Source organism: Pan troglodytes, chromosome 6 (assembly GCF_028858775.2).
Source record: "Pan troglodytes isolate AG18354 chromosome 6, NHGRI_mPanTro3-v2.0_pri, whole genome shotgun sequence".
Taxonomy (NCBI): domain Eukaryota; kingdom Metazoa; phylum Chordata; class Mammalia; order Primates; family Hominidae; genus Pan; species Pan troglodytes.
The window spans coordinates 136477836-136503760 of record NC_072404.2 but is presented as its reverse complement, the minus strand read 5'-3'; the positions used below and the strand labels follow the sequence as shown (position 1 = coordinate 136503760).

At 37.8% G+C, this 25925-nt stretch overlaps 1 protein-coding gene across 6 annotated transcripts in view; it reads right to left on the bottom strand.

Annotated features, from left to right (window-relative positions):
* The window catches only part of CPED1 (cadherin like and PC-esterase domain containing 1), a 315315-nt gene that overhangs the window by 220385 nt on the left and 69005 nt on the right, over positions 1 to 25925 (bottom strand). For 5 of the 6 annotated variants that reach the window (XR_010158959.1, XM_016945383.4, XM_016945388.3 and 2 more), the window contains one exon: positions 18839 to 18914. Coding sequence is in view for 5 of the 6 variants with exons in the window: in XM_016945383.4 (XP_016800872.2) it covers positions 18839 to 18914 (76 nt within the window). In the remaining variant the exon portion in view is untranslated. Of the gene's footprint in view, positions 1 to 18838; positions 18915 to 21936; positions 23145 to 25925 lie in introns of those variants that run through there. The other variant, XM_016945387.4, reaches the window with a different exon arrangement.

Below are 25925 nucleotides of genomic sequence, written 5' to 3'. Positions count from 1 at the left end.
AACAGAAAAAGGTAAGGAGGACCCTCAAGGAGGAGAGTGCCAGTGAGAGCTGAGGACTGGAGCTTCTGACTCTCCCAGGGCTGTTCATTCCCATCTGCTGTTGAATGCCCTGTACAAACACTAAGACAAAGCAAGAGAAAGACAGACAGTCTTCTGCCTTCAGCATATTCACTTAACTTCTGCTTATGCATAAATATTATTATAAATAAGAAATTTAAAGGATCATTTTAGTTGATGAAAGAATAATAAATAATAATAGAATAGGTAAATTCAGTTTCTCATTAGGCCTAGCTGAAACAATTTTCTTTAAATAGCTCCTTTCTTATTTTCTTATTTATAAGACAGACTTAAAATACCGTATAGTGGTTCAAGTTTATCACAAAGTTAGGGCATAATACTTTAGATATGGATATGCTGCTTTACAGCTGTGTAACCCAGAGGTTCTTGAAGGCTTCATTTACTCATCTAAAAAAGGCATGAATATATCTATCTTACAGATGGTTATCCTATAGATGGTTTAAAGACGGAAGTGTATAAAGTGCCTGACATAGTGTCTGACATATAAGTTAAAAATTTAATGTCATCTCCTGCTTTATTTTAGGGTAATCTATCTATAAAATAATCCTGCAGCATAAAATCATAAAGCCCACCATAATTATCTAGAAAACAAACCAAAAACAAGTATTAATGATGTTTTTTGATTATACTCAACCTCTTAATTGTACTTACTTGCCTATTTCTTTCCAAATCAGAATGCCTCAAAAAAGCACATTATATATTATTGTGACAGCTTTATGTTGAGGTAGAAAACAGAAAACCTCATTCAATTGCTTTCTGCAAATCAATCCATGGATATCCAGAGTAATATAGACATAATCTCTTATATATTACTTTCATAGATTCATAATATTCTTTTATAAAGCATTTTCATAACTCTATAAGGAAAGAATGGTCAGTTTAATTATTTCCATTTTACAAGTCTAGAAAAGCAGCTCAAATGGGCTAAGGACTTTTCCCAAAGTTGCATGACTATATTTAGCAGCTAGGTGGAACTGGAATTAGGTTGCTGCCAGTCTGGGCCATAGGATTCCTGATTTCTGCCATCACTGTAAATTCCTTCCTTTAGGGTTAAAATTCATATCAAAACATACATACATACATTCTCATAGATGCTCAGAAATAGGTGAGGCAAAATGCGCCATGAAAAGGCCCTCTCAGCTAATGTGGATGAAGTAACTGCTATAGAGGGTTGAAAGAAGGAAGTGTATAAAGTGCCTGGCACAGTGTTTGACATGTAAGTTCAACAAATTAATGTTCTCTCCTATTATTTTAGGGTAACATCTATAAAATAATCCTGCAGCATAAATCATAAAGCCCACCATAATTATCTATACAACAAGCCAAAAGCGAGTACTAATTATGCTTGTTGACTGTACTCAATCTCTAAGTTGCACTTACTTGCCTATTTTTCTAAATCAGAGTACCTCCTTTTGGGCAAAAGTTGGCCTTCTCAAATGCAACACATTTGCTTGTGAAATGAGTATCAACACTGGGATTGCACAGCTGCTCTAACCCTATGATGTTAATGAAAGTGACGCAGAAGAAAAGAGAAAGTTTCATATTTCACCATTAGATGGTGCTAGGAGAAGTGGAGAGAAAATGGTCTTAAAAGTTATTGATGCAATGAATCACAGGATTTGAATGGGGTTTTCTATATAATAGAGTTCATGCTTCTCTCCCAGAAAGGAGCACACCCAACCCATCAAAGAGTAAAACATCTTCCAAAGCTACCCTATTTATTCAGTTAATTATACTTCTGCCAGACATGTTCCTTTCTAACCACAACTTCAAATGCAAATGAAAGACTCTAAGATTCTATTAAGGAAAACGAATGTATTGCACTTTGTTTATAGTTTGCTGCAATTCTCATTTTGAGTCTTTATCGATATATTTTTCAACAGGATGTGTCAGATTGGAAGAGGCTAGACGCCTGTGACAATGCATTTATCCTAATATTAATTATGGTTAAAATGAAAAGTAAATTCAAGAGACTAGTCATAACGAGCATCACCTTTCCATGAATAACATATAGCATACAATTTATGGAGTTCTGTGCATTTCAGCTAATGCATCACTTTAGTGGGCATTTATTTTCTAATATTGATGATAATGTTGCAAATCAGAAATCAGTGCATAGCCCTGGACTTCTGTGAAAATAAATGAAACAGCCTTGAGCACTGCAAACTTACTATTTTTCTTTTATAACACTTGTAAGTTTCTTGTTGCTCTATATCTGTCTCTACCACCAGAAGGAGACTGGAAGAGTGATCATCTTGAAGTTCAAAACAGTATATTCCCCAACACCAAACTCTCTCTCTCCCTCTCAATCTCTTTCTCTCTGGGTATATGTATGTGTGTATGTGTGTGTAAAATGAAGGTTTTTAAAATGCATAAATACATAATAAAAATTACAGTACAGTATAGTTCTCTTTCACTTATTGGTTTTATTCACAAAGCAGGTATGTAAATTTTAGGGTGAATTTTCACCACCTCAGCAGCGAAGTCCTGGAACTTGATTGTACTCTGTACCCTTAACTCGGTCTTCATAATCCCCAGGCAGAGCCCCTGATGGCTTCAAAATAAAAAGTTTGACCACTTCTGCAAAAAAATTCTCATCTATTTTGAAGCAAGCAATGTGTTTTAGAAATCTGATCCAGGTTTCAGATTAACTCCTAATATTTCTGTTGCAAACATAGTGGTTCAGGAAGAATTTATTGGGGCAAATATCATATCACAATCACTGGGCGATGTATTAGTTGAGGAAGATCCAAACAATTGTAATATACTTTATTTTATAGTATACTTTATTTTCACAGGCTATATGGTGAGACATGGAATATGTCTATACACAACTAAGAATAAACTATTGATTAATAGACTCAGGCTAGGTGAACAGAATAACCAAATCTGCAAAGTAAAAATATGGTATACTCAGTGTTTATTATGTAATGCAAAGAAATCCAATATCAATTGCTTGAAGTTCATGTGTTAGCCAGCTGTTTTGGTATTATACAGACACACTGCTACACATCTATGTTTGCCATCTACGTGAGTAAACGGGCCTGCTGGAGGGATTTAGATCACAAAAGTGAATATCTTTCTTTTCACTTCTTCCTTTTTGGTCTATTGAAAATCAGAATTAATTGTCAGAATCCTACAGATTATCAGCGTGCTACCCAATGTTGCCTCTAATTTCTAGTGGCATTTGGCACAAGATGACAAACTCTCTAAGTGAAATAGGTAAGTGTCTGTACAGGACAACATAAGTATAGAAGTCAAACGCCAGAAACATAAAATTTACCAAATCAGTTTGACACTGGGGTCTTCGAAATTTACTCTACCAAAGAACAGAGGGGTTATTCGGCTTTCTCAGCCAGTCAGTCTTTTGCACAACTTCAGAGATGTCAGCACACTGCTGAATGTTTTCTGGAAAATGGACTTTTAAACTGGCCTGATGCCAAATAAGCAAAGTATAAAGCTATGAGCAACACAGGAGCAAGAGACACCTTTGGCTAAGTGAGCTTGGTCTAGCTTTTGCGAGACAAAAAACCAAGCATGGCACAGAAAGGCAATTCTACATATAGACCAGCAGATGGGCACCTGGGTAGCCAGTGGGCAGTATCAGAGTTCTTGGTGCTGAAGGGAAGGAAAGATTAATATTTCCTTACTTTAAAATGATTTTGAAAGGACTACATCTGCCTAAGAATTCCATGGGCTTTACCATAAGCAGTCAACAAACATTTTTCAAACACCTCTACTAACACACATCTATTGTTTTTGTCCAGTATCTCTTTCTTCTTTGGGGATCTGTTCTCCTGTTTCCATGTGATATCATGAATCTGCTACTTGCAGCCTTCTGTCTTCTCCACCCATCCCTGGCTGCTATGAGCCAAATTGTGTTCCTCCCCCATATTTATATGTTGAAGTCCTAACCTCCAGTCCCTGGGAATATGGGTGTATGTGAAGATAGGGCCTTTAAGGAGGTAGTTAAAGTGAAATGAAATCACTTGAGTGTGCCCTAATCCAATATGGCTGATGTCCTGAGGGGAACAGGACACAGACATAGGCTTGCACATAAGGAAAAGAACATGTGAGAATATCCCAAGAAGGCGGTCATCTGCAAGTCAAAGAGAGAGGCCCCAGAAGAAAGCAGCTCTGCTGACACCTTATCTTAGACTTCCAGCCTCCAGAACTGTGGAAATGAAATTTCTTTTGTTTAAGCCACCCAGTCTGTGGTACTTTGTTACGGCAGCCCTAGCAAACTAATACAGTGCCCATGGGAGCAGCCTCAGCCCAACCATTCACAGGAGCTATTCTCCTGGTCACAGTGTTGAGCAGAGTGGGCTGTTGACACATGTTGGTCTCCCAGTTTGGAGGTGAAAAGGAAGTGGCTGCATTTCTGAACAGGGAGTACCTGGCAGCCATCTTCTCCATCATGTGGAGAAAGCCCATCTGCAGAAAGAATAAGGCCAACATACAGAAATAGTTAGGATATATGCAATTCAAGCATAAAATGGTCAGAGTTTCAACTAGTATGTCAATAATAGAAGTCTTTTTTTTTTTTTTTTCCAGAGACAGGATCTCATGTTACCCAGGCTGGTCTCAAACTCCTGGCCACAAGCAGTCCTCCTGCCTCAGCCTCCCCAGTAGGTAGGATTACAAGTACATGCTACTGCTCCACCTGGCTAGAAAAGTCATTTACTTCAAAACTAAGAAATGGCTTATGAAAATGTAATGCTCCACTAAAAATTAAAAAACAAATCAGGCCACGTGCGGTGGCTCACACCTGTAATCCCAGCACTTTGGGAGGCCAAGGAGGGTGGATCACAAGGTCAAGAAATTGAGACCACCCTGGCCAACATGATGAAACCCCATCTCTATCAAAAATACAAAAATTAGCTGGGTGTGGTGGTGCACACCTATAGTCCCAGCTACTCGGGAGATTGAGGCAGGAGAATCACGTGAACTCAGGAAGTGGAGATTGCAATGACAGGAGATCGTGCCACTGTACTCCAGCCTGGTGACAGAGTGAGACTCCATCTCAAAAACAAAAACAAAACAAAACAAAAAATACAAATCATAAAGTAGTATGAAGTAAAAAGTAAGAAGCGAAAAACAAATCATAAAGTACTGAACAACAGAGTATAAAAAGAAAAAACTAACCGAGCAAGGTAAATTCTAATTACTTCTGAGGATACTCTAAGCCTGAAAGTGAGGTGTAAAAACCACTTTAAAAATAATGATTTGATTATATAAAAATTTTAAACATATGTGAGCCTAGAAATACCATAAATAAAAGACAAGTATATATTTATATTAAAAAAAATTAGTATGTTTGTAAATATGTATCTATTTTAAAACAAAGCATACTGTTAATATACATTTTAAATACATATTGTATAAATGGAAAAATATATAAAATATATTAATATATATATAATGTATACATTATTGAGCCTACTTTCCTTTCTATTATTTTTAACTCAACAATATGGTTGGAACATTTTTGTAACATTAAATGTAGATCTCCATTATTTATAATGTCTTCAGTTTCCCACCAATAAATGTGCAATAATTTGTTCACACTTGAATTATGTAGCATTCTAGTATGTAAAAATTGCACATGAATGGGAAAGGTATGTAATTTCACTAAATTCATTTTTTGCTTTCTTTTTGTTTATCTGTATTTTCTATTCTTTTCATAATGAATGTGTCTTACTGTTTAATAAAGACATAATAAAAGCAAAAGCTAAAAGGAATGAAAAAATGCATGTCCAGTCATTTTTAAAATTTGACTTCCATTTTCATTAACTTCCTTCTCATGGATGGCTAGAAACCTAAAAAGGATACAGGAAGGAAAAAGAAGAACATATCTACTAAGTTTCATTTTTGATAAATAGAGAGAATCACAAAAAAGTGGGGATAGAAAATATACCCACCACCACTGATTGCTGTTAATCTACTCTAGAGTTCCTTATCTGGAGTCATTATTTTCAGACTGAACTCTCCCAAGTTTCGTGGGGGATGGAGTGGTGTCAAGCAGGAGTCTCCAGGGGCCACCAGGAGGAAGAAAATAAAGGGCAAAGAGGAGGATACAGGGGAGAGGATCCTACCCTTTATCACAGTCATTCTATTTCTTTCTTGGTTATATGGGACTCCTGAGTATTTTTTTTTTAAAGCTTAGAGCTTTAGAAAAATCCACCAATATCCACTGCAATCTAGATCAATGTTCTTTCTTTCTGATTTAGGTTTTTCTGGCTATATATCATACACCCTCACTTTTTTCTTTACAAGATCCATGGAGAAGAAAAGCTAAAGCCCGATAATCAGCAAGAAATAGCAGATTTATTCCCTTTTCCCTGAATACAGAACCATTAGGATGAAGACACTGCCCAGAGAGCTAATCTATAAGAAGTACTAAAACATTGCTGGATAAGAAGAGAGAGAAAACTCTCACCATTGTCTTCCTATTCCATCCTCTGGCAGTCAGCACTTAGCTTCTCCTCAAATGAAAGGTGAAGAAATACTAAAAGACTTGGGTTGAAATGTACAAAACTATGAGTCGGCCTGAAAAAATTACTTGTTCATCTCCAGACCACATGCATAAGGATCAACCAACCACATAAGAAAGGGTCAAACCTGTCCTTTTAGATAGCAGTAACAGTCTCTCAGCTGCAATGCTAACCACCCAGAAATTGATCCTATATTATGAAATCTGTTACTATCTTTCTACCTAGTTTATGTACAATATTAAAACTAGTTCTCTAGTTCTTTCACACATGTAGAAAGCTTATTATTTAAAATGGTTAATTATGTCTCGCAGGAATGGGGAATTATATTTTTGATTTATCCTACCCTTATTATTTGCCCCATAGCATCAGCTCAATATCGAGCTCATAATGCATACATAGAGAAATCAGTCCAGGCATTGCCAAAACTCTCTGATAATTGGCAGTGTTCCCCCTCCTTAACTCTGGCCCCCATGGTTAGCATGTTTCATTCAAAATTATTAGAGTGACTATTATATATTAGGGACTACGACCATGTACTGAATTTGAAAAGTGAAAAAATAATGTTCCACCCTCAGGGCGTCTCAGTCCTTGTGGGGAGACAAACACATACAAATACAGCTGACTCTTGAACAACATGGGTTTGAACTGCATGGGTTCACTAATATGTAGATTGTTTTTTCAATAAATACATTGGGAAAAATTTTGGAAATTTGCAACGATTTTTTAAAAAGCTCAAAGTTGAACCACACAGCCAAGTAATATTTTAAAAATTAAGAAAAAGTTAGATATGCCATGAAAATGTAAAATATATGTAGATTTCAGCCTATTTTATCACTTACTATCATGCAATGTACATAAATCTTACAAAAAGTTAAAATTTATTGATGGGTGGATCACGTGAGGTCGAGTTCGAGACCAGCCTGACCAATATGGTGAAACCCTACCTCTACTAAAAATAGCAAAAATTAGCCGGGTATGGCAGCACATGCCTGTAATCCCAGCTACTCAGGAGGCTGAGGCAGGAGAACTGCTTGAACCTGGGAGGCGAAAGTTGCAGCAAGATCGCGCCACTGCACTCCAGCCTGGGTGACAGAACAAGACTCTGTCTCAAAAAAATAAATAAAAACTTATACACATGAACATATTGAGACCATGCATGGCACTGTAGAGAGAAAGGTAAACAAATGTAAAAATGCAGTATTAAATCATAACAGCATAAAATTAACGGTAGTACACACCATACTACTATAATAATTTTGTAGCCATCTCCTGTTGCCATCGCAGTGAGCACAAGTATTTCCAGTGTTTGCTTAAAATGACTTGTGATGCTAATCATTTTCTCCTGAGCAATTTGTCAGACCAGTAAACTGTGTATTGCACTAAAAACTAAAAAAAAAAAAAAATAAAACCTCCTGTTGTTCTTGTCTATTTTTCATCTTGTTTAATGCCATGCTGTAACCTTGAATAACACCGTAGGACTCATACAAAGTACCTCTAGTAGTGCTGAAAATGCTCCCAAGAAGGAGACAAATCCACAACGTCACAGGAAAATGTTGAATGCCTTGATGTGTACCACAGATTGAGGTCTGTAGCTGCAGTTGCCCACCATTTCAAAATGAATGAATCCAGCATATGGACCATGGTAAACAAAAGAAAATAAAATTCATAAAGCCATCACTGCAGCTACACAAGCAGGTGTGAAAACATTGCATTTTTTGTGAAACACCTTTTTATCTTGTATTGAAAATGCAGCTTTTATGTGAGTGGAGGATTGCTAAAAGAAAGGCATGCCTACAGGCTCTAATGTGATTCAAGAGAAAGCAAAGTCATTATATGACAACTTAAAGCAAAAGAAAGGTAAAGGATCTAAAGGTGAGATTTTAATGCTAGCAAAGGATGGCTTAATAATTTCAAAAAGAGGTTTGGCTTAAAAAATGTCAGGGTAACAGGAGAAGCATTTTCTGCCAACTAAGAGGCAGCAGACGAGTTCCCAGACACCATTAAGAAAATCATTGAGAAGAAAGGATATCTGCCTGAACAGGTTTTTAATGCAGATGAAGGTGCCCTCAAAAAAAAAAAAAAGCCACAAAGGAAATTTATTAGTAAGGAAGTGAAGTGAGCACTAGGATTTAAGGCAGGGAGGAGTAGGCTAACTCAACTCTTTTGTGAAAGTGCAGTTGGGTTTAGGATCAGGTCTGTCCTTATAAAGTTTCTAACCCCTGAGCCTTGATGGGCGAAGATAAATGCCAGCTGCCAGTCTTTTGGCTATACAACAAGGCCTGGACAAGAGCCCCTTTTCTGGATTGGTTCCATCAATGCTTTGTTCCTGAAGTCAGGAAGTACTTTGCTAGTAAGAGACTGCTTTTAAAGTTCTTTTCACATTGGACAATGACCCTGATCACACAGAACCCCATGAGCTCTACACTTTGAAGGCATCAAAGTGGTCTACTTGCCCTCAAACACAATGTCTCTAATTCAGCCTCCAAATCAGGGGGTAATAGGATCTTTAAGGCTCATTATACACAGTACTCTATGGAAAGGATTGTCAGTGCTATGGAAGAGAGCTCCAACAGAGAGAACATCATGAAAATCTGGAAGGATTACACCATTGAAGATGCCACTGTTGCTATAGAAAAAGCCATGAAAACCATCAGCCCAAAAGAATAAATTCCTGCTGGAGAAAACTGTGTCCCAATGTTGTGCATGGCTTTACCTGATTAATGAGAGAGCCAGTCAAGGAAATTGTGAAATAATTTGTGGATTTGGCAAAAAAAAAAAAAAAAAAAAAAAAAATGGGAAGAGGTGAAGGGTTTCAAGATATGGATCTTGGAGAAATTCAAGAGCAAATAGACACCACACCAGAGGAATTAACAAAATATAACTTAAAGTATTCATGATTTCATGGAGATGAGTCCTTCCAAACAAGTACCAGATCATGAAGAAGATGTAGAAGAAGCAGTGCCAGAAAACAAGTTAACATTAGACAACCTGGAAGAAGGGTTCACATTACACAATACGGCTTTTGACCTCTTTTACAAGATGAACCCTTCTACGATATGGGCACTGAAGCTAAAGTAAACTGTAGAAGAAGGACTGGTGTTATGTAGAAACATTTTTAGAGAAATGAAAAAGCAAAAAAGTCAGACAGAAATTATGATATACTTTGTAAAGTTTCACTGAGTGTGCCTGCCTCTGCCTCCTTTTCCACTTACTCCACCAGCTCTGCCTATGCCTCCCCGAGGCAGCAGAACCAAACCCTCCTCTTTTTCCATCTCTTCAATCTACTCAGCATGAAGATGATGAGGATGAAGACCTTCATGATGATCCACTTCCACTTAATAAACAGTGAATGTATTTTCTCTTCCTTGTGGTTTTCTTAATAACATATTGTTTTCTCTAGCTTATTTTATTATAAAAATACAGTATATAATACATATAGCATACAAAGTATGTGTTAATTGACTGTTTATTTTATCAGTATGGCGTCAGTCATCAGTAGGCCATTAGTAGTTAAGTTTTGGGGGAGTCAAAAGTTATGGGCAAGTCTTCAAGTGCACGAGGTGTCAGTGCTTCTAACACTTGCACTGTTTAAGGGTCAACTGTGCAACAAAGCCACATTGTGACACTGCTACAATGGAGGCTTTTCAAGGTATAATAACACAGAGGAAACATAGTGTAAATCTATCTTAGCCAATTAGGTAGACTTCACTCTGAAGATACTCTTGAGTCAATGTCTAAAAAAGCAAGTTTAAATTTTTCATATGAAATGTATACACAAAAACTTTTCTAGTAATTATCTTTGGTTGGGATACTCATTTTCATATATATATTTCATTTTAAAACCAATATGCTCAAATTGGAAGAAATGTGTCTGTGATCTGCCATGTATCTTCTCTTAATCCTATGGTTGACTGACAGATTAATGCTCTATTTCCCACTGTCTAATTTGTCTATCTCAACTAATGACTGGAAAAAACTCTATGGATACTTTCTTTTATAAACCACATCTCAACCATCAGCACATTCTGCTGGCTTTTCTTTTAAAATACATCCTGATCATGGAGGTACAGGGTTCCTCTACCCATACTGAATTGAACAAAGCATTAGGAACTAAAATTTAGTTACATCAGCCTTGGAATGCATGGAAATTTATCCTAGATTCTTCTATACTATGAATGCTGTGAGTAGTTGTTAAAATTTTTTGGTATGAATTTTCCTAAGTATTTTAGAGGGTAATTGAGTGAGGCTAATTCAGTGGCCACTAGTCAATTTTCTTTGTGGTGGTGGTGGTTGAGCTGACAATTGCAGAATTAGTGTGATTTATTTTTTCTATTTTAGTAAGTGAGGAAGGCATCCTAGGGGGAGGGAACAGCACAATGTGCAATTTACTCCATTGGTTTTTTTTGTATAGGAAAAGAGAAATCAGAATGTAGAATTGGTTGGTGGCTTAAGTGCTAGTGTGAAAGAATGTTCCAGGTGTTTCTACCTCAGCTGACAGATTAAATGGTCCGGGCTTGGCAGCAAAGAAATTATAATTTAAAAAATGACTGTGGGACTTGGGGAAAGTGACAGAATTAAGATTACCAAAAATGTCATCTGAGTTTCCAAGATTGGTGGTGTTGAAGGAATGAGGAAGGCCAAAAGAATGTGATTATAAAGTGGTAAGTAAGTTTGAGCTTCCAGTGACAGTTGTGGGGGATAAAAGTTATTGAGCAGGGCTATAGAGGTGGGAGGCTGAAGCTGAAGAGAAATGAGATCATGGATAAACTCAAAGAGCTATGAGATTAGGCTGATGAAATTAAAGGCCCATCTTTACAGATGTTGAAACTGACAAGAATGATTGCAGATTTGAAATGGAGAGGAAGAAATTAACCCAAGTGATAAGTTTCTTGTCAAATATGTTAGATGAGCCAGGCATGGTGGCCCGCTCCTGTGGTCTCAGCCCCTTGGGAGGTGGAGGCAGAAGGATCATTTGAACCCAGGAATTTAAGGCCAGCCTAGGCAATATAGTGAGACCTCGTCTCAAAAGAAATAATAAAAAAAAAAAGTTGAATGGTTCAAAAGCTACTAGATGATAGTAGGAAAAAGTAGCAAAGATATGTTGAAAAATCCCTGCTAATACCAGAGAGTAAAGTTTTAATTAAAAAACCCAGCTTCAGTGTCATCCTTGGCTAGCAAAATTTCTGTTTTATGAGGGAAAATGGCAGCTAAAGTTACCAAGGGCCAAGGGAATGTGCTGAGGGAAAGGAGTATAGGAAAGCATGTGAATGAGGAAGTGGGAGAAGAAGGACTAGACCACCGGTTGGGATCTGAATCCTAATGGTTACTGAATTTTACAGGGATAAGAAACATGAGGAAATTTATCCAGAGGTTTCCAACCTTGCCGAGAGAGATGTCTCAGTGAGATCACTTGCTCCTGTCTTGTACTTTCCTGTATCTTCAACTCTTCTCTTCTTGGAGACCAAATGGCTTTTGTTAAAGTCTCTACATTAGATGGCAGGCCAAATACTGAAAAGGTGCAGGTTATCTGGCCTCTAAAGCTTCTGAATTTATTAGGAAATTTGTTATGTCACATGCCAAGGCCCTGTGAGCATTTGGGCTTGTTGTTCCTATTCTAGATAAAATCTGTCCCTGGATCAAGTCAGAATATCAAAGAGTTGGTGACCTAGGCTTTACTGTTTCAGTCCCTAAGCAGACTTATGTGAGCAGACCTAATAAACTTGCTTCAGTTATTTACGAAATGGTGGGAGGAAGATCAATCTGGCTAGAGTCTGGATAACGGAATGGACTGGATTATTTAGGAGCAAGAAAGGAAGTGAGAAGAATATGAGAGACTGCTGATTTGGACTAGGCTGGTCATGGTAGAGATGGAGAAAAGTGGATGAATTCGGTAAGTTTTGGGGATGGATGGCTTACTGATGAATTAAATGGGAATTTGAATGCCCTTCCAGAAATTCTACCAATTAGAAAATCATTGGGTTTGCAAGCTTCTTTTATAAAAATGCAAATACATCTAAGAGGCTTATACTGGGGTGAGGGTATAATTTAGTCTGAATTAGTTCCATCAGCTTACTTTCTGCTATTACCTAGCTGAAGTCAGTCATATTAAAGAGATGAGAATTTTACTTGGGAGTGGAATGTTTTGCATAAGGAATATAATCATGTTTGGGACAGAGGTGAGATTCTTTGGAATGATGGAAGCATTAAGGAGCCCACAGAATCCACAGAGAGGGGGTATCAGGATTTGAGAACACAGAGAACAAGCAAACTTTAACCTTCTCTGAAAGTTTGCTTAGAATATTAGACCTGGGATATTAAGAGCAATCATCAGTGCCACCTAAAATAAATAAATATTATTGGTCAATGTTTAAAAATTATTTTAATTATATTAAATATAAATTATATATCAATTATATTATTTTGAAGATATATTTTATATTTGGTAGTAAATACTATAATTTTTAAAGCTCTGTCTTGTTTTTGATACAATAATAGGTGTTTTTACCTATTATTTTCATTTTTCTTTATATACTCACATGTTACTTTTAAAATGAGGACACAAATCGTAAAATGTTCAAAATGCTATCTTTGAATACAGGTCCTGGTATATTTCAAGCTTCACATGAAGGTCAGTGCTCAGAGCTAAGATAAAACTACTGGAAAGAATGAGTTATGGCCAAAAATTGGGCAAACTTTTAACCAGGATTTTTTAGATGGTGATGCTGTACTAAAAAGTACAAAAACAACAACTCACAGCCCAAGCAAAACAGTTCTCTTATGTTTTGTTTTATACTTGTCTTTCAAATATGATGAAAAATTCCCTTTTATCAAAATGAGCAACCTTAATAAAAAGCAACAAAAAACATTAGCAACAAATTTGGGCCAACTAAAAAGTATGACACTTTTTTTTCAAAAGGCAAAGCATTAAATGGCAAGATAAAAATAAATCTTTGTGCTAGCCAGTAAAAATTCCGTGGATGTGTGCCCTTCAATGTGAGTCACAAGTCTAATGTCAGGTACACTCTGGCTATGGAATGGAACAGACTGTGTTAGCCTTACGTGCTATCTCCAATCACTCCTCTGCATCTAGCCAACACTCTGTCCTGCCTCACTTGCATGGGTTCCAGCCACATTTACCAGCATGATCATCTCTCCTTTCTTAGCATTCCTGTCTCTACCTACTACTGAAGATAAAGTCTGTGACAAGTCTATATGGGGAAAAGGCACAGCAGAATTATGGGATTTCAGCATTATTGATCATTGCCAAACTTTGTATTTTTAGAGCTAAGAAAACTGAAGTACAAGTAAGTTTTAAGTCTTGCTCAGAATTATACAATGACTAAGCCTCAGAGTTAGGACTTGTTAGGTATTCCTCTCTGAAATTGTTGGAGACACTGCTCTATCTATCTTTAATATTTCTGCACATTTTGCAAACAGAGGCACTGACCACATTTGTTCTGAACTAGCTTTCAAAGATATTTATATAGTGGAAAGCCTTGAAAAAGAGATAGTGCCTCACTCCAGAGCAAAGGAATGTTTATATTTTTGTCCAGTATAATAAATTTAATGTCTCCCTCTGGGGCAAACTGTAGGCATACTCACTGCACATTATTAAAGATTCAAACTTCCTAAGCTCTGGGTTCCTCTCTTGAAATGCAAACCACTAATAACAGACAAACAGAGAGCCAAATCATGAGTGAACTCCCACTCACAATTGCTTCAAAGAGAATAAAATACCTAGGAATCCAACTTACAAGGGATGTGAAGGACCTCTTCAAGGAGAACTACAAACCACTGCTCAAGGAAATAAAAGAGGATACAAACAAATGGAAGAACATTCCATGCTCAGGGGTAGGAAGAATCAATATTGTGAAAATAGCCATACTGCCTAAGGTAATTTATAGATTCAATGCCATCCCCATCAAGCTACCAATGACTTTCTTCACAGAATTGGAAAAAACTACTTTAAAGTTCATATGGAACCAAAAAAGAGCCCACATCGCCAAGTCAATCCTAAGCCAAAAGAACAAAGCTGGAGGCATCACACTACCTGACTTCAAACTATACTACAAGGCTACAGTAACCAAAACAGCATGGTACTGGTACCAAAACAGAGATATAGACCAATGGAACAGAACAGAGCCCTCAGAAATAATGCCACATATCTACAACTATCTGATCTTTGACAAACCTGACAAAAACAAGAAATGGGGGAAGGATTCCCTATTTAATAAATGGTGCTGGGAAAACTGGCTAGCCATATGGAGAAAGCTGAAACTGGATCCCTTCCTTACACCTTACACAAAAATTAATTCAAGATGGATTAAAGACTTACATGTTAGACCTAAAACCATAAAAACACTAGAAGAAAACCTAGGCAATACCATTCAGGACATAGGCATGAGCAAGGACTTCATGTCTAAAACACCAAAAGCAATGGCAACAAAAGCCAAAATTGACAAATGGGATCTAATTAAACTAAAGAGCTTCTGCACAGCAAAAGAAACTACCATCAGAGTGAACAGGCAACCTACAGAATGGGAGAACATTTTTGCAATCTACTCATCTGACAAAGGGCTAACATCCAGAATCTACAAAGAACTCAAACAAATTTACAAGAAAAAAACAACCCCATCGAAAAGTGGGCAAAGGATATGAACAGACACTTCTCAAAAGACATTTATGCAGCCAAAACACACATGAAAAAATGCTCATCATCACTGGCCATCAGAGAAATGCAAATCAAAACCACAATGAGATACCATCTCACACCAGTTAGAATGGCCATCATTAAAAAGTCAGGAAACAACAGGTGCTGGAGAGGAGGTGGAGAAATAGGAACACTTTTACACTTTTGGTGGGACTGTAAACTACTTCAACCATTGTGGAAGTCAGCGTGGCGATTCCTCAGGGATCTAGAACTAGAAATACCATTCGACCCAGCCATCCCATTACTGGGTATATACCCAAAGGATTACAAATCATGCTGCTCTAAAGACATATGCACACTATGTTTTTTGCGTCACTATTCACAACAGCAAAGACTTGGAACCAAGTCAAATGTCCAATTTGGATTAAGAAAATGTGGACCGGATTAAGAAAATGTGGAATACTATGCAGCCATAAAAAATGATGAGTTCATGTCCTTTGTAGGGACATGAATGAAGCTGCAACCTTCATTCTCAGCAAACTATCACAAGGACAAAAAACCAAACACCACATGTTCTCACTCATAGGTGGGAATTGAACAATGAGAACACATGGACACAGGAAGGGGAACATCACACTCTGGGGACTGTTGTGGGGTGGGGGGAGGGGGGAGGGATAGCATTAGGAGATATACCTAATGCTTAATGATGAGTTAATGGGTGCAGCATACCAACATGGCACATGTATACATATGTAACAAACCTGCACGTTGTGCACATGTACCCTAAAACTTAAAGTATAAAAAAAAAAAAAAGAAATTGAAACCACTAAGTATAGTTGATTAGTTCTAGGACTGCACCCCACCCCCTGTGCCCCCTAGCCATGGATACTAAAATCCATGGGTGCTCAAGTTCCTCATATAAAATGATGTCATATTTGCATATAATCTATGCAATCCTCCTGTATATTTTAAGTCATCTTTTGATTACTTATAATACCTAACACAATGCCTGCATATCACTTCATTCCCACGGATTCAATGTAATACTCAGCATGCAGCAAATTCAAGTTTTGCTTTTTGGAACTTTGTGAGATTATTTTTCCTTATACTTCTATCCATGGTTGGTTGAATCCAGGGATGTGGAACCCACAGATACAGAGGGCCAACAGGCTTCAGTGAACTGGTACATGTGCTGATAGTTGGCTTACCATTATTGCTATAAATAAAAAAGCCACTGGTCTCTGACCTAGGCATCTCATGTCTTCTACCAATAACCATGAAACTGAGACAGGCTGACCTGTAAGCTTGTGAGAGGGGGTAAGATCTTCACAGTTTTTGACCGAAAGAAAAAATCTTAGTGATAATTTATCATGTAAAGGGAGAAAATATTAAGTGTTCTGAGGCCTTTTGCCTCTAGATTTTTGCCTGCTTGATTTTTCAAATCCAGGGTAATCCAGTTACCATTATTTGGACATTATGTGTTAGGAATAATGTATAATATGTTTTATTCTTCAAATTAAGTTATATATACACACATATACAATCTGCCTTTTAAAATTAAACCTATGAAATGGGTATTCTTAACCCCACTTTGTGGATTACAAAAACAAAAAACCCCTGAAGTCACACAGAGAATAAGTGGCAGAGCTAAAATCTCTGGTTTCAAAATTTGTGTTTTGTCAACCTCCAAATGAAACACAGCTTAAAATTACACAGGACATTTTGCCTTTTGATATAATGTCTAGATTATATAGTATTATGTTTAGTTTTACTATTATACCTTTATAATCATACCCTATATTTAGGTACTGACATGTCACTACCTAATCTGTATTCAATATTATTCAGTATTCACAACAAATAAAATTTTAATTTTGTGAATATTGAATTATATAGGATATATTTATACCAACAGTCTACAACAAAAGCTACTCTTTATAAAACTTAGATCAGAAAATAATGCTGCAGACATTTCTTTAAAGCTACATGTGTAAGAAAATTATCTTCATCTAGAGAAAGATAACATGATGGTAGAAATAATTCCATTTAAAAAGCTGTGCATTCTGTGAAACCATCTTGTTATTCACAGAGACAAATACAAAATTAATGCACTAAACAGAATGTAGAAAGAACTACAAATGCCTAGAACTTAGATGTTCTCGAGTATAAAAAAATGTTTGAAGCAAAAGAAGATAGAAAATACTTCTTAGTTTTACAGAAGCAAATGTAAAATATAAACTTATATAAGAATTGCTTGGGGAACTTTTTAAAACACTGGTAATCTATTTCTGACCATAAACAGCCTTTCATTTCTATGATTTTATTCTGTTAAGTACAAAGCTGAAGAAACTTAATGTTCTGGATCAAGCATTCTGAAATGTAAATAGCAACAAAGAAAAACACACTAAAATCTGTAGGTTCTGGTCAAAAGTAAAAATTTCTTCAGATTGCCTTTTCTAAAGAATTTCTGGATATTTTAATATTGTATTAATGAAAATAATTATTTTACTTGCTTCTCCCCAAAACATTACTTTTTTCATATGATGAAAAACTCTCCAGCTAGAGTTTACAAAAAAAAAATTCAGCTTATGTAGTCAGTTATAATTGTCATATAAAACAATAACTACAGAACCAAATTTACATAGCTGTTTAGTTTAGATATGTATCTTAAATTGAAAGTTGAATTGAGATTTATTATTTTATTTTAATTCTCAGTAAATATCAGTCGATGACTGCAGTCTTTACAGTGGAACATGCCAGTGTGGTTTATGTTTGGAGTGGGAGCAGAAACCCCAATGGGAAAGCTGATGGATTAAGATAGATTATTTGTTTCCTGATTCAACTAGGAGACAAATTAGCTAGTTAACAAATCAACTAGGAGACAAAACAAAATTAAAGCTATGTAGATCTGAGTTTTAATTATGTAGTAAAGAACTTTCTGGGGACATAAACTATTAAACATTAAATGTGTTTTAAACAAGAAATTTGAGGAACCCTTTCACTGATGGCTTTTAAAGTAGGCCATCATTTTTTCTATGAGGGCTTATTTCATCTATGAGGGTTCATATACCTTCTGATGCTTTTTCCACTCTGGGAACCTATGAGGAAACTGAAGATGGTCATTTTTGTCCCAAATTCCTAACATAGTTAAAACGCAGAATTTATTCATTCAGTGTCCTGTATTTAACACACAGACAAATTGAGAGGATTCCAGAAAGGAGAAACAATGTTTTTAGGATCAGAATAATTTAATCATAAAGAAATATATACTTTGATAAAAACCCCCAAGTGTTACATAACTGAGAACTACTGTAATTATTACTTTTAAAATAAAGCAGCAATTGTTTTAAAAACAAATAGAAAGGAGAACAAGAAATATATTCATCTGGCAAATCAGAAGGCAAAACTAAAAGAACACCAGTGCTACGTTACGGTTGTTATTCCTCAATTTAGGTCTTTTCATTGGCAAAGCGTTGTGAACTGTGGAAGATCTGTGATTGCCGAATTGATAGACAAAGTAGCAACAGATGCTGACCTGAGACCATGTTAGCTGCTTCTGCTAAGGGAGCCTGCATATCTCACATGTTTAAGCCTAAGGAAGCAAACGAAAGATTACCTGGGAATCTTCTAACCATTTGACATAATCCTTCCTTTCTGCAAAGTGGCTGCTGTATTTCTGGTAATATGTTTGCCTAAAAGGAATGAAAAAGATTCTAGTGAGTGAGGCATTCATCAATGCTAAAGCAAAACCAAGCAAACACAAAAAACCCAGAGAGTACAGATGGGATGCACTGTCTAAACCACCCACACCCCACCTTCAAATCTCTGCAAGTCAACATGCAAATCCAGAATAATGAAGTAGCTTATTTGATAACATAAAACTAAAACTTGCCCCTGGGAAGCTTTAAAAGTGGTCCTTGGGATCACTTTTTGAAAACCCTTTCATATTTTGAAGCCATGGTATTTGCTAAATATAAAATACTTGAGACAAATATAGTAACATAAATAACTTGATATTTAGTGGCAATTCAGTGTTAAACCTGTTCCAAAATTTCATAAACATTCTTCACTTCATACTGAAGGGATTATTTCTAAATATAAAACCCAGTCACCCACAAAACTTCACTTCAACCAAAACTTGTTTTTAGACAGCTTTGTAAATATTATCATAAATTCAAATATATGGAGTTCGGAAAGATTATAAGAGAAAAGATACAACTTTAATTCTTCCCTTCTCCTGTGAATTTACAAATTGATTAACATCATCCACTTAATCCCCAAACTAATACCCAATATGAGAAAACCTTGTTAAAACCAACAGAGATCAGTATAAATTAGCTTGAAAATCAGATTCATTTTTGAGATATTGATTACTTTCAAATTAACACACTCTAACCTAATAAAGTATTGCAGTTTCTCCACTATGTCCTGCTGGCATGACTTGATAGAAATAACCCAGCTGCAGTTGGAGAAGAGAGGCAACTGGAAACAGGGGTGGTAGCTCGCTTCGGGCACTTAAGAGAATCATCATTTGCTTTTTTTTTTTTTTTCAGTTTCTTCATTTGCAAAATAAAGCATTTAGAGCTTTTAGTCTCTAGGTTCCACTTCTGCTCTAAGATTTTTACCAAATCAATAAGATACAGTTCTAAAAACTGATTCATTTAAAGTGCTTGGCAACCGTGCATTGATGAAATCTTCCCCAATCCTTGCTACTTTATTAACCCTATTCATGTGTTCAGCAAACTCTCTTTTCTCCAATAATAGCTGTAAGAAAGACAAACTTCAGCCCAGATCCTGTATGAATGAAGCCAAGCTTCAGCAGAACCTATTATTGTGATTCTGCACCAGTGGCATTCCTAAACACTACATTGTAAAAGTCCACAAGGACAGCAAAGTGTTTATTAGTCCTTTTTCATGCTGCTGCTGAAGACATACACGAGACTGGGTAATTCATAAAGAATAAGAGCTTTAATGGACTCACAGTTCCACGTGGCTGGGGAGGCCTCACAATTATGGCAGAAAGTGAAAAGCATACCTTACATGGTGGCAGGCAGGAGCGAATGAGGGCCAAGTGAAAGGGAAAATCCCTTATAAACCATCAGATCTCGTGAGACTTACTCACTACCACGAGAATAGGATGGGGGAAACCGCGTCCATGATTCAATTATCTCCCAGTGTTCCTCCCACAACACGTGGGAATTATGGGAGCTATAATTCCGGATGAGATTTGGGTGGGGACACAGCCAGAACATAAAGTGGACGTCACTGACATTCATTTGCACTAAGAATTGAGAAAAGGCTGTAAGTGCAGTACACTTTCAATCTTAAGGCTGTCTCGATTTCTCAAATCCAAAAGTGAGAAATCTCAGAAACTAAATGTAGAAAAAGAAGGGCTTTCATAAACCCTGAATTCTTCAATCCAGAATTTAAAAAGGGCTGGAGGGAACAAACAGCATTGCAAAAGTATAGATAACTCATAATAGACTAATAAAAAGGACTAATACACACTTTGGTGTCCGTATGGACTTTTACAATGTAGCGTTGTAATAGAGATTTGTTTTGGTTTTTTAAGTTCACAAAGTATCTTTCTAAATTAGTCTGTGAAAAGCTTCAAAAATCAATGAAATTGAGCCATTTTCCCTAAATAGGGCAAAATCATTCCGTTGCTGGTGAATTAATAGAATCCTTAACAATATGATTCAGAAAGAGAATCAGCACTGGGTAAGTAGCATTAAAGGTTATGGACTGACTCTGATCCATTGCTAACCTTCTCTTAACCAACAAAGCACTTGAAAATAATAGAGCCAAGCCAAGGGAAACAATTGTTCTATCCTTCTGCCTTCTATTTTCCTGTCCCCCAAACAATGACTTCTCCCTGTGTTCCTTCCTCCAAAGTTCATCTTTAGAATAGTGTGGCTGACGACATGACTGTAGCAACATGTGACACCAGAAACATCACCTCTATTCTACTCTGGAACTGAACACCAAACTAAGCAGTTAAACTGAGTAAAATAACAGCACAAAGAAATAAAAACATTCAAGGGTCATGTGTCATACAGCTGTAGTAACTCAACTATATTACACAGATTATAACTTTTTAATTGTTAAACCTAGTAATACTCTTCTATATCCTACTGCTTCGTATTTTTACTTTTACATGTATCACAAAATGCATAAGATTTGCATCATTAAGTGGAACATCATCAAAGGAGTTTTAATTTGGATTAACTGACTTTTATATGATGAGCTTCTCCAGCTTAACATTGCAATTATTTTTTAATGGACTTTATTTCTTACAGCTGTTTTGGGTTCACAGCAAAATTAAGCAGAAGACACAGAGATTTCCCATATACTCCCCGCCCCGACACACACACAGCCTCCTCCATTATTAACATCCCCCACCAGAGTGGGCCATGTGTTACACTTGATGAACCTACACATCATTATCATCCGAATTATCATTTTTTATCATTTTTAATATATACAGATCTTGTGTTAGGTTTGAATGTCATATATACAATATGCATCTATGTGTATGTGTGTATATTTATACACAGACTTATTTTTCTTATTTAGCACAAATCCTTTCATATCTTTAAAAGAATTACAATGCACTGATAAAATGATAATAATATTTAAACCCTCGGATATTTCCATGAGATCAAGTTTTGAAAAAGGGAATATGCATTAGAAGAGATTTCTATCCCAATATACCTTTCACAATCCTAATGTGTCTGGAATTGGTGGGTTCTTGGTCTGACTTCAAGAATGAAGCCGCGGACCCTCGCAGTGAGTGTTACAGTTTTTAAAGGCGGCGTGTCCGGAGTTTGCCCCTTCTGATATTCAGATGTGTTCGGAGTTTCTTCCTTCTGGTGGGTTCGTGGTCTCGCTGGCTCAGGAGTGAAGCTGCAGACCTTCGCGGTGAGTGTTACAGCTCTTAAGGTGGCGCGTCTGGAGTTGTTCGTTCTTCCCAGGCGGCTCGTGGTCTCGCTGGCTTCAAGAGTGAAGCTGCAGACCTTCGCGGTGAGTGTTACAGCTCATAAAGGCAGTGTGGACCCAAAGAGTGAGCAGCAGCAAGAGTTATTGGAAAGAGCAAAAGAACAAAGCTTCCACAACGTGAAAAGGGACCGGATCAGGTTGCCACTGCTGGCTGGGGCAGCCTGCTTTTATTCTCTTATCTGGCCCCACCCACATCCTGCTGATTGGTAGAGCCTGGTAGAGCCCAGTAGTCTGTTTTGACAGGGCACTGATTGGTGCGTTTACAATCCCTGAGCTAGACACAAAGGTTCTCCACCTCCCCACCAGATTAGCTAGATACAGAGTGTCCACACAAAGGTTCTCCAAGGCCCCTCCAGAATAGCTAGATACAGAGTGGACTGGTGCATTCACAAACCCTGAGCTACACACAGGGTGCTGATTGGTGTGTTTACAAACCTTGAGCTAGATACAGAGTGCCGATTGGTGTATTTACAATCCCTGAGCTAGACATGAAGATTCTCCACGTCCCCACCAGACTCAGGAGCCCAGCTGGCTTCACCCAGTGGATCCCGCACCGGGGGCTGCAGGTGGAGCTGCCTGCCAGTCCCGCGCCATGCGCCCGCACTCCTCAGCCCTTGGGTGGTCAATGGGACTGGGCGCCGTGGAGCAGGGGGCGGCGCTCATCGGGGAGGCTCCGGCCGCACAGGAACCCACGGAGGGGGTGGGAGGCTCAGGCATGGCGGGCTGCAGGTCCCGAGCCCTGCCCCGCGGGAAGGCAGCTAAGGCCCGGCGAGAAATCGAGGGCAGCGCCGCTGGGCTGGCACTGCTGGGGGACCCAGCACACCCTCCGCAGCCGCTGGCCGGGGTGCTAAGCCCCTCATTGCCCGGGCCGGCAGGGCCGGCCGGCTGCTCCGAGTGCAGGGCCCGCCAAGCCCACGCCCACCGGGAACTCCAGCTGGCCCGTAAGCGCCGCGCGCAGCCCGGGTTCCCGCTCGCGCCTCTCCCTCCACACCTCCCTGCAAGCTGAGGGAGACGGCTCCGGTCTTGGCCAGCCCAGAAAGGGGCTCCCACAGTGCAGCAGTGGGCTGAAGGGCTCTTCAAGTGCCGCCAAAGTGGGAGCCCAGGCAGAGGAGGCGCCGAGAGCGAGCGAAGGCTGTGAGGACTGCCAGCACGCTGTCACCTCTCACTAATGTGTGATAATATGCATCTAAATTGTTTCTATTACATATTGTCAGAGGCAAAAGTAAAATATTCTTTTGAGACAATCTGTTAATAAGAGCAAAAATATATTAATTATAACCATTTATGGAGTGCTTATAAATAAAATCTAAAACTACAATAATATTATTAATTTATTAGGAAGAGTGGACACCTGAATTTGAACTAGTTATAAAATGTAAGAAAACACTGGAGGGGGAAGAAACTGATTTTTTTTATTGTTCCTGAACATTAAGAGTGACACACACATCATGTTGCATTTTAGAGAAATGCTCTTTTTCCTCATATCTGTAGAAATGTTCATGCTTTTACTTGAACAAAAATTAGAACTTCTCCCAAAGCTGTTCATTATCATCCACAATGAAAAGAATTAATGACAAGGAATTAGGAGAACCAGCTAATCAAAAGAAAAATGTGTTTTCTCCCCATGTCTCAAGTGCAATTATCATTCCATCAAATTCACCTGAAAATTCCCTGGGATGCTTTAAAATAAGAGCCATTTGGTAGTTCTCAGTACTCCTATGTACTAAGAACAGCATCCTAGCTTTAGGGACTGCTAATCCTACAACAATTTAGAGCTAGAAATCAATCTCTCTGCTTTTGAAACACTAGCACCTGTCTACTTGCAGTGAGATACAGCCCCAATTACTAAACTTAGTGTTACCCCAAATAATGGACCTCACTTCACTTTTATCATCACACAGACTAATGGTTTTAAATTCATGTTACTATTCTGCTGACTGGGGAGACTCCTGGCAGTTTATTTTCAATGACAGATCTTATGACCATTTTCATTAAGCTCTAAAATTACAAAGCTCTAATGTGATTAGTAATCTTAATTTGAGCCAGTGTCCTCTCTTTGTTCATTATAAGGTTATTGACAATTCTACAACATCTCCAACAAATTTGAACCAACTTCTGTTGTGAATATCTATGTTGTTTACATAATAAAGTCTTGGTTCATAAAGCTTCAAATTATTCCTGTTATAGAGTGACAGTTATCTACATGTATCATTTAGAATCTGTGTTTCCTTAAGAATACTTATTAGGTTAGGCTGTAAGTGCTTTGCCTAAATACATCAAAAGGTGCTATTGATATGATTAAGAAAACATAAAGTTGAAATGAGACTGCCTGAGTTTGCATCTTGGTCGTTTTATTAGCTAGGAGGTCTTAGACAAGTTTTATAACCTCTCTGTGCCTCAGTCTCCTCATCTGTAAAGAATGGACATAAATAAACATGTAAGCACTTGGGATGGTGCCTGGCAAGCAGTAAGGAGATGTAAGTGTGAGCTATTATTATTTGTCATTTATACCTTTAAAATGTCTTCAGGATCTAGCCACAGCTCACCACCCCATTGCTTTTCTGCTAGCCCACGTCCCTCTCATCTCACACCTACATTATTACAATAATTAGTCTCCCTGTTTTGGTCTTTGCTTACTGGATAGCTTACTTCGACAAAACAATCAAGGCAATCCTGTAAAAATGCCAATGGACTCATGTCATCTGTCATCTGCGTGCTCAGAATCATCCAATTACTCTCCACTTAACAAGAGTAAAAGCCCGCAGTCCTTACGACGGTTCCAATGGCCCCATCGCTGAGCTTCCCCAGCTCCAGGTACCTCTCTGCCCTCACCACCTACTACATTCACTCCACTTCAGTCACATGGAACTCCTTACGTTCCTCAAACAACCAAGACTTTCTCCCTTTACTGTAGGCCTATTGTTCCTCTCCTCTGAGTCTTGGTGGATTTACCCCAGACACTGGCATGGGGAGTGCCCTGTCTTCCAGGCCTTACTCAAATGTCACTTTCTTGGTGATCTTGAACTCAATCCCCCAATATTTTGTCTCCTTGCTTTATTTTTCTCCTTAGTGCTCTTTACCATCTATCATATTATTACTTAGCGACTATTTTCCCCCGTCTACCCATAAATGTCTAAGCTTCCCAGTAATATATATTTTTATCTGTATTGTTTAATTACTATCTTCCCAGCACCTAAAGTAGAGCTAAATAAATATGTTTAATAAATAATTGTAGAAACAGTGAAGGGATAGATGAATAAATGAATGAATGAATGAGTCAATAAAACCAAGAATAAAGTTACTGAGACATTCTGCAAGTCAAGCCTCTCAGGCCTTTTGTGGCCTTCATCTTGATAAATGGTATTTGTGTAAATTTAGTGTAAAGCCATTATCCTAAGTGAATTAAGTCAGAAACAGAAAATCAAATACTGCATGTTCTCACTTATAAGTAGGAGCTAAACACTGGGTACTCATGGACATAAAGATCACAGTGAGTGAAATTGGGGACTTGCAGAGGAGAAGTGGGGGGCAAGGGTTAAAAAGGGTACTATGCTCAGTACCTGGGTGACAGGATAAATCATACCCCAAACCTCAGCATTATACAGTATACCCATGTAACAAAACTACACATGTACTCCTGAATCTAAAATAAAAGTTGAAATTATTATAAAAAATAGAGGCTGGGCACGGTGGTTCACACCTGT